Genomic DNA, 12,738 nt, shown 5'->3' with positions numbered 1-12,738 from the left:
ATTAGTATAACCTAACTGTCTATATATACAGTTAAGTACTTAGTGGACAGTTAAGTCCTCTGCAAATTTGGATCGGCAAAGATATCAGTACTCTAACAGCCCAAATTGTCACCAAAGATGCAAGGAAAAGGAACTAACGCTCAAGAACCAATTAGGAACAGTGTCAAAGACTTTAGAGATGCTACTGAAGTACCACTGTAGGCAAAGATCAGTCACTGTAGCTCTACATCAGTCACCAAAATGCAAGAGCCAAACCCTTATTAAGCTTTTATGATGGCTCTTTAGTGTTTTAAGCTCTATTATTGTTGTTGTTCTTGAGATTAGGTTATGAAATAAAATACTTTAAACCTGATTATTTTGTTACAGCCACTGTAAAGCTTGCTTAAGATCTGGAAATGAAGATGACAGTCAAGGATAGAGAGGAAAACAAACCTCATGGAATAGCAGCCCTCCTTTAGTGACAATTTTGGGAACCAAACCACAACTTTTAGGCTCAAAAGAGCAGTGAGGCTCCTCAAGATACCTGCAACCACAAGGATTAGTCTAATGCCGAACATATGTCACAAGATGCCACTGTTAAGTTAGATCAAACCTCTGTAATTTTATGTCAAGCCACTGTAATAATGATATCAGCCCAGTTGAGTCTGCAGTTAACAAAATGTTTTAGTGGGCTGAGAGTACCCAAAGGACAATTTCTTTTGGATCATTATTTTCACCCCTTAATTTACATATGCTCCACTTTTTCTAGGCTCTAGGCTCTAATTATGTTCTCACTGTGTTGAAGGCTGAAGCCTGGTTTGACTGTGTTGAAGATGACTAACGAAAATGTAATTTCAAAAAAAATTGCAGGCATTTCAGACATTGAAGTGTCAGACATTTCAGACTTCTAAATTCCAATGGCACCCCCAAAATCAACTTCTGTAGCTTGGAATTTTATCCAAAAAGATGGTTTTAATCTTTCATGTCAGCTGTGTGGACATAATTTCAAGGGCACTTTGACTAGAGCAGTGGATCACCTTCTCGGTATTAGCAATGGAAGTGGAGGTGGTGTTGAAGCCTGCACTAAGATCACTGATGAACAAAAAGCCAAAGTGGAGAAAGACCATTCCAGTTCACAGATGCAAAGGCAGAAAAGGGTGAATAAGAGGCAGCGAATTGAGAGGGAGATTGCCATGTCTTCCTCCAACACCATTAATTCAGTTTCAAACATTGGTGGATCTAGTTCTACAACTCCTCAAGAAAAAACAGGTGGGCCGAAAACATTAAATCAATTCTGGAAACCTGTTGAGAAACAGGAAGTTGATGACGCTGTTGCTGAGTATTTTTATGCATGTGCAATTCCCTTTAATGTGGCGAGGAGTCCATATTTTAAAAATGTAATTAAAAAGGCCATTGATTTTGGGAAGGGCTATGTTCCTCTTGGATCTGAAGCTTTAAGGACAACTTTGCTAAAGAGAGCGAAAGACAGAGTGACAGAAAAGTTGGCTGATATTAAAGAGTCCTGGAAGCTTACAGGATGCACAATTTTGAGTGATGGTTGGTCAGATTTGTGTCATCGCCCATTGATCAATGTGCTTGTCTATTGTCCTCAAGGGGTAGTTTTCTTGAAGGCAGTGAATGCAATGGATCAAGTGAAGACATCAGAATTCATTTTTGGAATTTTGGATGAAGCGATTCAAGAAGTTGGGGTGGAAAATGTTGTCCATGTTGTTACAGATAATGCATCAAATTGTGTTGGTGCAGGGAAGCTGATTATGGAAAAATATGGGCAGATTTATTGGACCCCTTGTGCAGCTCATTGCTTGGATTTAATGTTGCATGACTTAGCCAAATTTCCTTGGGTCAATGAAACAATCCGAAGAGCCAAATCAATTTCAAACTTCATCATCAACCATCGTCTCACTTTGAGCATATACAGGAAGAATGCATCAAAAGAGTTGTTGAGGCCTTGTGATACAAGGTTTGCCACTCTTTATATTACTCTGAAAAGAGTTGTTGAGGAAAAAGCGAGCCTAAGAGCTGTTTTTTGCAGCACTGAGTGGGAGAGATCTACTCTCTCAAAAGAAACTAAGGGGAAAAATGTTGAACAAATAGTGCTCAATAATGGCTTTTGGGAAAATGCAAACAAGGTTTTAAAAATTTGTGGCCCAATTGTTAATGTGCTCCGCATGGTTGATGGTGACAAACCTTGTATGGGTTTTGTTTATGAAAGCCTTGATCGTTGCAAAGAGGCCATTGCAACTGCTTTTGATAATGTGGAAGCTGATTACAAGGAGATATGGGATTTAATTGATCATAGATGGAAGATGATGCATAGTCCATTACACGCAGCAGCATGCTATTTGGACCCTAGATTGTTTGGGTTACCAAGACATAGGGACGAAGAAATCATGAATGGACTTATCCAATCTATTGAGAAGCTAACTCTAGATCTAGAGATTGCAGGTTTGATCAGAAGTCAGTTGAGAGCATACAGGTAAATGTCTTGCAATTATATTCCTTTGCATGCAATTATATGAATCTTGTTGTTAATGTCTTGCAATTATATGAATCTTGTTGTATATGAACTGATTGAGACTCTCAACTTGAGAGCATACAGGTTAGAAGAAGGATTATTTGGAACAGTATCAGCAAAGTATGATAGGAGCAGAAGTGATCCAACACTATGGTGGGAATTTTATGGTTCAGGGGCACCAGAATTGCAAAATTTTGCAATTCGTATCTTAAGCCAAGGAACAAGTGCATCAGCATGTGAAAGGAATTGGAGTTCCTTTGACCACATTCATTCCAAAAAAAGAAATAGACTGTCATCTCAAAAATTAAAGGATCTTGTTTATGTTCGTAGTAATTTGCAGTTGGCATTGAAGAATGTGGCTAAAGAGTCATCCAATTCTTCTACTTCGTGGATCGATCCTGTTCCAAATGCAACAATGGATGATGCTGATTTGTACATTGATAGTGACAGGGAATTCGCTGATGAATCTGGTGCTGAAGCATCTAGCAGATTCATATCTCATACTGCTCTTGATGACATAGAACTTTTTGATATAACAAGTGGGCAATAGGAACGTCAAGAATAAAACTTGTGTTCCTGTTTTAGATTTCTAGTTTAGTTTTTGCATGAACAATTTGCTAGAGCCTAAAACTGCCAAGCTAGCTGCTACTTTAAAGTTTAAAGTTTAAACTCTCTTTTTATCTTATAAATTATAATGCAAAGTTTTTCATTGAACTGCCAAAAGAATATATATTTGCTGTTCATTAATTAAATATCTTAGAAGTTAGCATATATTTGCTGTTTTTGTATATTTTTTTTATGCCAATCTATCTTTAAAAAATAGTTATGAATGGTTGCTTACAAAGTTACAGCCTACAGGATTTCTTATAATCATGTTTTAATTTTTTTGGGATATTTTCTAGAATCTGTGCTTGTTTTTCATGCCTTGAGGATTCACATGAAGTGATAAAGGTATTCAGGTTTTATATACCAGCACTAAATAGATATGTTTCCAGGTATGTTGAGTCAATATATGTGAAATTGCAAGGCTGTCCTTTGAATACAACAATTGCTGTAATAAATCTGTCAATGCTGGCCTGAACTTTAAACACAAATTATATCTGTACTTTCAGATCTGTTTAAACTTCTTTGGTGGGGGTTTTGGGTGTTTTGAGTAAGAGTATTTTGAGAGGCATTCAGTCCTCTTAATCACTTGATGTAACCAAAACTGCTAATGAAGATAAAGGCTGCTGTTCACTCTTATTTGATGACTGTTTACTGTTCTATTCGCTTTGATGGTTACATCATATTTTGGTTGGTGATCAAATGGTATCTTTTAGAAATTTTCATTATTTCTTTGTCAATATGGTTGACTCATTAGCAATTTTCATGTGCTACATAACTTGCTGATTTTTCCTATACATTTCAAGCTTTTCATCGAATTATGCTTTGACTCCATTATTGGATAAGGTACTAGCTCTTGCTTATCTTCTCGTTACACAATAACACGCAGACCTTCCAGCTTATAATGGTTCCCTCCTGGTCAAATTTATGGGTATTCCATAGCTGAATATGAAGTATATTTCAGTTAATATAATTTCTAACAATAAGATAGTCTTTATAAGTGTATAAATCTGCCCTCTATCTTTAATATACTTTTTTTTTTTTCGAATTTCTATATGTCGAATTTTATGTCGAATTTTATCGACAAAATTTGAGTTGCCGAACTTTATTCGAATTTCATGGTCCTCGAACTCGAACTCGAACTCGAACCTGGTGACTTAGAATACAACTACAATAACCTGGATCTGATCCAACATATTTTCCTTAGATCATTACTCGATCTTTCTTATAGATCCAGATATCCAACGTCTCTGCTTACCCTCGGACCCAACACACCACCCACTGAGATGCCTTTTTCAATCTTGTGCTGCTGTTGTGTGTCTTTCTTCTCTCCTCAACCTTGCTTTTGTAACTTTACATTGAGCTAAATCCCTAACCCTAACCCTGTTCTCAAAGTGATTGGCGATTGAGATTAGATCTCCTCGCACTTTTGATCATCAACTAAGATTAAAACTTACTAAAGTAAATTACTTTACTTTTCCTAAGTTTCTATTAGTTCAATAGGCCAACATATTAATATGTGCCTTAACCTAAGTTAGACTTAGGCCAAGTTACATTAGCAACTTGGTCACACTAGAGCAAGTGTTCCAAGGAGAATGTGGGCGACTTCTGCACGCCTAGACACAAGGGCTGTGCAGAAGTACTTGCTAGAGCTACAAAAATCAACACTGGTCTCTATCATGTATGAGGGTATGGAAGTAGCATTTAGTCAAGATTACTTAGCTCCTGTACCTCAATGTTAGCAGCATTGATTGTTGAACACCTCTATCGTGAGCCTAGTAAAAATGTACCCTTCATTCAGACAAAATCACTGATTTGGCATGTTAAGCTTTTTCTACCTTATTTTGTTGCTTAGAGGATGATACCGATGATCAATGATGATCCCAATATAGGGAATGATTTTTATTATATTTAGTTATTTGTTCTAGGAGGTGTTTTTGGACTCTAGAGGCCATTGAGAGACTCTTTGCTTATGTATTTTGGTTCAGACATGGATTACACTCAATGCTATTTTGGTTATGTGCACCATTACTTGATATATACTTTTACATATTTGTGTCTAATGGTCTGGATTCACAAGGTTGCCCATTACTCTCTCTCTCTCTCTCTCTCTCTCTCTCTCTCTCTATATATATATATATATTGTCAATATTTGAATATTTTGTGTTTTTTGGTCATCCATTTCTTTTCCTGGTTCTGGTCTGATTTTGAATGGTTTCCAATTTTAGGGGTCCACTGTTTGGTGACCAGTGTGGTTCTGATAACATTAGACTTATTAGGTTACATCTCCTCTTATGCAATACTGTCAGAATATAGCAGTCAAGTTAAATACAAATTTTTGTTCTTTCTTATCACATTAATTAAGTGATTTGAAATTGAAATTTGCAGGTACATCCATGTGGGCAGTATCGAAAGAACACAGTTATGGGTATTTTGCAGGCAGAGCATGGACTTGCTCCTTTGTTCCGTATCCATTGAAATTATTCTCACTTAATATTTCAATTCAAAGTTTTGTTGAAATTAAAAGTTCAGTCTCATCAAAATTATGAAGAAATCTTTCTACCAGTTTTGTAGTTCTTTTTTCTTTGAAATCTGCTAAATGTTGGACCCCAATAGTTCATCTTGACAGAATAGCCTTATCTACCAGCAATACATCGCCTAGATAGATTAGTCTCTGGGCTTCTCATCTTTGCCAGGAATTCTTCTACAGCTGACCGATTTCGGGAAGAGGTACTCTGTTACAAGGGTCATTGCTATTCTGTATTCATATTTGTACAAGAGTGATTCTGTAGTTTAGTTTGGCCCTTGCTTATGTTGTCATAAAGCTTACACTTCTGTTTAATACAGTTGATTTTGGTTAGGTCTGAAATCATACATTGCAAGTTCCAATATTCCAGGTACTAGGAAATAATTTGGTGCATGAAATTTATGGAGAAGCAGTATGATAGCTTTACGAAAGTGCTTTGATTAGATCAAAATTTCTGATGTTTAAATCAATGTTCCACCAAGGTTCCAGGACGAGGGGGCGAGGGAGCGAGGGGACGCGGGAGCGGCCTATGCAAAAGCTCCCTACCATTTTTTAGGAAACGTGGGGGAGCGTCAGGGTCTTAAAAATTTATAAATATAAAATATAATTTATTAATTGAGTCCACTATGACAATTTGGTTTGAATTGAAAAGCTGCAAAGCATGATCATTGATATGAATATCATTTGACATTATCCAACTTTATAATATCATATAAAATAATAAATTTAAAATTCTAATTCAGCTTGGTCAAATTCTAATTTAGATTTTGGTCAGACAGAGGGAGAGCTTCAGCTTGATAAGGTAGCCACTGAATTCTGTGAAAAGGTAAATGGACAGATCAGGAACACTGTATTGGCAGTAGAAGGGGCAACTACAATGGGTTGTCCAGCTGTATTGGATCCAACAGCTAGAAAGTTTGTTATATCATATATAATGTAGACAGTACACCATATGCTGAAAGAAGAGTTTTAGTTCCAAGAGAGATGAGAAGATCACATGAAAGAGTTTCTGACAGTTTACTATCAAATGACATTGACTGCAGGATGACCATCTGCAAACCAACTTGGGTGACCAACGATGGCATGGATAATTTGTCTACCTTATTAGAGCAATGCCATGCAGTTCAAACTTCAAACTAGCAGTGTATTTCAGGGGTGAAAATAATTTTCAGACCTGAGAATTCAAGCTGAGCAACTGTGGTCTGTGTAAATTTTGTAACTGTATAAATTCATATATAACGACAGTTCCTGAGATTTCTTGCTGCCCATAGTATTTTTTCATGCTTGCAGTAAACGCATGTTAGTCTATAGTCCACCCAGTTATTTCCCACATGACATAGGTGCTACTTCCATAGTTTGTATGTCAAATGTCATGCAAAGTAAAAACACAAACTGAATGTCTCATATTCTTTGCCTGTCACTCCAGTTATCTCCCCACTGTAATCCAGCCATCACTTGAGAAAAAAAGGAGAAGTTTTAAAAGGGAAAATTCATGTACGTGCTATATGGTCCAACAAATTTCCATGATACTGACCCTCTAAAATAATGCTTGTTGGAACCAAAAGATAGCACGTTATCCCCATACAGAACATGAGTAGCTTTGTACCACTTTAGGTCTATTAAATCATAAACTATAAGCAAGGCCATTTTTTTGGGAGCGTGGGGAAACGTCCCCTCAGGGAAGGGAAACGTTTCCCTGGCACGTCCCCCTGAGTTTCCTCCATTTTGGGAGCGTGGGGAAACGTCCCCTACTCGTCCCCAAGTCCCCGGAGCACGGGGGAGCGAGGAAACTAGACCCCTAAGGGGGGGGGCGAGTCCCCGTGGAACACTGGTTTAAATCTATTTTTTTAAAGGGCCAAAGAGAATGCCAGGCTGGTCTCATAATACTGTGCTAAGTTGTGTATTGATGCACTAGATCAAAAATGAATGAATAAACAGAGGATGGTTGCGTTGGACTCATAATAAAGGGCCATGTTATGTACATTGTTATCAGAACTGGACCAGTTGTCAAACTGGTCAACCCCAAAAATGTGAACTAGACCAGAACCGGAAAAAAAAAGGCCCGAAAAACCAATTGACCAAAAATACATAAAATATTCAGATTTTGAAACAAAACATATATATTCATGTGCATCCATATGAATCTAAATCATTATACACAAATATACAAAGTTTCTCATGTATACAGCAAATAAGGTTGCCAATAACTGAAGTAGCACCTTATGTTCATATATCACCCGTTGAGCATTGAAATAAAATAGAAAAAGCTTAACATGCCAACTCAGTGATTTTGCTTGAGTGAAGGGTACATTTTTGCTAGGGTTATGACAGAGGAGTTCAACAATCAATGTCTCCAACAACAATGTACATAGAGAGCTTGGTGCTCTTGATAAAATGCCAGTTCCATATCTTCATACATGACAATATCCAATGGAAACATTGCAATTTTGCCAATCCTGAAAACTGTTAAGTCTGATGAAATCCAATGAGGTTGGAACCACTCTTAAACATCCTGAAACAGTAATGTTCATTACCATTAATTACTAGGTTGAGTGAAATGGAATATGCTTGCAATTAACCTAATTTATTGATTTAAAAAAAATAGGCTATGGTGGTCCATAGCCACAACTCATGACACTATACAAAACTGGCAGGTTCGGTGAAAAATGGCTGGTTCCATACTGAACCGTCCAATCTGGTACTGAACCAACCTAAAACGGTCCAAAGCACTGATTCAGACAGATTTTGCCTCCAGATCGGTTGGACCAGCTGGTTTCACCGGTTCCAATAACGCTGGTTATATACCAACATCCTTGATTAAGAAAAAACAAAGAATCATTAGGGAGGAAACACCATTACGAGCTCAAGGCCCTGATTTTGGAATGGAATCCCTATTTGAGGTATTAAATAGCCCATTACATTCAAGCTTGGTTCACTTAGATGCAATAATGATTATTGTCCTTGATGACTGGTCGCTTTCACTAGACTTTATGTTGTGATTGTCAAGTGGTTCAGTAGCCCATGACCAGGGCACCTTACCCATAGGTACCCAGTCACTAGAGAAGTATATTGGCACCTACAAGTGAAGCGTTGAGAGCTTTCGGTCCCCAAGCAACAACAACACATCACACTAATCCTAGGCAGCTCCTGCACCAAGAACGTTTTGCCACTTTGCACTGCATTTGATGGATTCTTCAGGATGACAAACCTGGACCCAACATGCCCCCAGGCAGGCCTTAGCAACTTGTGAGGGAGGGCAGCTGATTTAGGGCCCAAATGAGTATGGTCTCACCTTTAGGGACTTGAGAGGGCTAGTCTCACCTAGAAAGCCCTCAGTGTTGGAGCAAAGATGGACACGTTTTCATAGTTGGAAACCCATGAGACCCCTTTGTGGTGCCCTAGGTTGATTTTGGGGACCACAGAGAGCCATTGACAAAGATTTGAGGGCCAACCCTCAAAGGATGAATTTTAGGTGCTTCTACATCACACTTGACACTTTGGAGCACCAATGCTTGGCATTTGGAGCCTCTTCTATGGATGATCTCAATCCTAAAGGCCTTAAAGCTCACACATGTGGGATTTTATTTGCTTTTATGTCTAAGCTAGTTGGGTTGGCTTTAGGCTAGTAATTATGACTCTTCCTCCTCATACAAGTAGAGGAGAAGTCTTTCATTTTCATCATCATATGTTAGACAATTCAACCTCTCTTAGGAGAATTTCAACCTCTTTTATTATTTGGCAAGATGTGAGCTATGGAGTATACTTGGCTATTGGAACTTGTTCTTGACTTTGGAGAAGTTGTCTTGGATTGATAATGGAATGTTCATGCATTTCATCTTGTAAGTGTGCCTATTTTTGAATATTTTTTATGCTTATGTCTAATGTATGGAATGTATTGATGATCTAGGGTTTTTCTATTGTGCCCTAATTTATTGGAAATCAATATTATAGAATCTAGATGTCATAATTGCATGCCTTACTCGTATATGAAATGTGAATGGCATTCCCCTGGGTGATTCTTGATTATAGCTTTCCCAAGTGACTTTAATCCCTCACAAAGGTAATAGTTAGGGTTTGTGTTAGGGCAACAAACATCATTACTCCTTTGCAAGAATTGGCTAATCTATCACCTCCATAGACTCCATTAACCCGAGGATTAGGCACTGGCCATATCTCTTGATGATCAAACCATCTTTTATCCATAAATTTGAATTTTATCTCTTTCTCTAATTCAACCCTGTTAAGGCCAAGCAACCAACTACGTCTTATTGTAAATTTACTAGGAAGAGGAGTTTTTTGTCTTGGAAGGTCTCAACATCTAGGGTTGAGTGGTTGCATCAAAATCATTCCCCTTTGGTGACCATTCCTTCCATTTTCATCTATAATTTCTCTTGCCCTAGTTGTTTGCTCTAGGATAAAACCCTAGTTTGGTTATAGCTTCAAATTAAGGGCTTGTTGAAGGTTTCATGTGCCTTTATCTTGCTAATACGTTTTAGTGGAAATCGTTTCTTGGCATCTTGACCTTGGGTCATTCCAAAACACAACATATCAATAAAACCCTAGGTCTTGCATTGCCTCAATTTGGCCTCTACTTGGAAAGTGAATTTCCCCTTCTTTATTATTGGATCCGTGTACCTAAATTATGCATTTCCTTTAGAAGCCTCTAGGTCACCTTATACCTAACATCTTTTAGGTTACTTACCTATCGGGGCTGGAAACACCTAATAGGATTGACCTTTAGCCACTCGTACCTAGGGAGGTGTTACCCACCAAAAGTGGGTGACCTTAGAGGAGAATTTTTCTCCTAGACTTGTCTTTAGCCGACACAACCAACAACCCCTAATAGCCACTAGTGTAGCCGATGTATTGTGCCATTTGATGTCCACTCCCTGAAGCAGCCACATGTCCCCTCGCCCATCTGTTGAGGGCATATGTTTGAAGGTGGGCCATTCAATCCTAAAGGTATGTTTTTCAATTTGCAATTGGGTGCTTATGCTTATTTTTCCTTAGGCATATTGGGCATGGATTATTAGGTGACTTGGAAGAAAGAAGGGTTTTGACTATAGTTTTGTTCCCTCACCTTAAATAGGGGGTTAATCCTCAATCCTAGTCACGTGAGATCTGCCTTATTGGCATATGGCTTCAGGAGGGGCACTACTTGAGAAACCTCGATTTTGGTAGCGCGGTCTTGTTTTCCCATTTCACAATTTTCACTCCCCTCTGCACATTACAAGCCTTATTTGATCATCTTCCCTCTCTAGGTCCACAAGGCACTGGTACACCCCTTCCCCTTGTCCACATGTCTAGGTCAGGCTTGGAACTGTTGCCCGGAGGTTGATGTAGCTAAAAGAAAATTAAAAGCATATCATGGCCACAAGCAGAAACAAAAGAAAAGAATATCATAAAATGCAAAAGATGGTCGGGACATTTAATATAGCACATGGGCAAAAGCCAAACATGAGCTCTATCCCTTCATCATGGCCATCACCCTAGTTCCTAGGGCCCTTGAGTGCCCCACACATCATTAAGGAACCCAAGCACGTCCCAACCCCTGGTGGGTGATGAACGACCCCACCTTAAGGGGGTAATAGTTGCATACTCCTTGGTGATTCTTGGTTCTAGCTCTCCCAAGTGACTTTAATCCCTCACAAAGGCAATAGTTAGGGTTTGTGCTAGGGTATCAAACATCCTTACTCCTTTGCAAGAATTGGCTAATCTATCACCTCCATAGACTCCATCAACCAAAGGAGTAGGCATTTGCCATGTCTCTTGATGATCAAACCAACTTTTATCTATAAATTTGAATTTTCTCTCTTTCCCTAATTCGATGCTCTTAAGGCCAAGCAACCAACTAGGGCTTAGTGTGAATTTGCTAGGAAGAAAAGTTTTTGGTCTTAGAAGGTATGAACATCTAGGGTTGAGAGGTTGCCTCAAAATCATTCCCCTTTGGTGGCCATACCTTCCATTTTCATCCCTAATCTCTCTTCCCTGGTTGTTCGCCTTAGGATAAAACTCTATTTTGGTTATAGCTTCAACTTGAAGGTTTCATGTGCCTTTATCTTGCTAATACCTATTATTGGAAACCTTTTCTTGGCATCTTGACCTTGGGTCATCCCAACACACAACATATCAATCAAACCCTAGGTCTTGCATTGCCTCAATTTGGCCTCTACTTGGAAAGCGAATTGCCCCTTCTTCATTGTTGGAGCCTTGTACCTAAATTGTGCCTTTCCCTTAGAATCTTATAGGTCACCTTATACCTAACATCTCTTAGGTGACTTACCTACCGGGATCCCTCCCATTGGTGAAAATCCATAAAGAGCAGGGGGTAGTAGTTGTGGTGACAGTGCGCTACTACCTTGTTGTTGTCACATGGTCTAGTGATTGCCTTGTAGGGTAACCCTCCACAAGGCCTGCTAGATTTTGAGGCAACAAAGTCAAGAGTATGTTTTCCATGTTGTCATCTTAAGTTTTGCATGGGTGACTTGTGAACCATATAACATGATGTCATCATCAAGAAGAGGTTTTCCAACCCTCCCAAAGTGTCTCAAGTGATCACCAACCACATTTAGGCTCTAAAACAAGGCAATGCCTATCAGCTAGATACAAGGCTAGCTTGGGGGCATCTTGGTTCGTCTGAGGCACATCATTAATCTTGCCAACAACTTGGCTTCTTTGCTCAACATTTCATCATCTAGAGGTTTGAAAGGGGCCATACTGTTGATTTTTGTAGCATCGGATGTGCTCTTGCCTCGAGATTTTGCAGAGAGGCTATGACACATGCATTCTCCACTACCCAAAAATCGTTTGGGAAAATTCCACCTAGAGATGGTTTAATTAAAATATTTAACTTTTTTTAAATGGTTTCCTAAGTCTAAACTTAGGAAATCTGGTTAATTAAATGGTATTAATTAAATCAGGTGTGAATCTTCTAGAATAAGACAAGGATCAACTCCCAGTTAATCATAGCCCTTGATTATGTTTTAACCTTGGCTGTTTGAGCTCCAGTGAGAGATTATAAGGAGTTTGATGGGCACTTGGTGACCACATCGAATGAGAGATCAAAGATCGAATTTCTCAAGAGTAGCAACGT

General features: G+C 38.7%; 1 protein-coding gene across 1 annotated transcript in view; it reads left to right on the top strand.

Annotated features, from left to right (window-relative positions):
• LOC149200448 (Pseudouridine synthase family protein) overlaps window positions 1-12,738 on the top strand; it is a 395,994-nt gene that overhangs the window by 234,455 nt on the left and 148,801 nt on the right. The window contains exons 6-7 of the mRNA XM_089402743.1: window positions 5,507-5,585; window positions 5,766-5,848. Of these exons, the coding sequence (XP_089258869.1) occupies window positions 5,507-5,585; window positions 5,766-5,848 (162 nt within the window). The remainder of the gene's footprint in view (window positions 1-5,506; window positions 5,586-5,765; window positions 5,849-12,738) is intronic.

Source organism: Pinus tabuliformis, chromosome 2_1 (genome assembly GCF_031772625.1).
Source record: "Pinus tabuliformis cultivar Carrire ecotype Pingquan chromosome 2_1, CPIR1, whole genome shotgun sequence".
NCBI classification, from domain to species: Eukaryota; Viridiplantae; Streptophyta; class Pinopsida; order Pinales; family Pinaceae; genus Pinus; species Pinus tabuliformis.
Note: the sequence above shows the minus strand (reverse complement) of the source record. Positions and strands in the feature narration are given on the sequence as shown.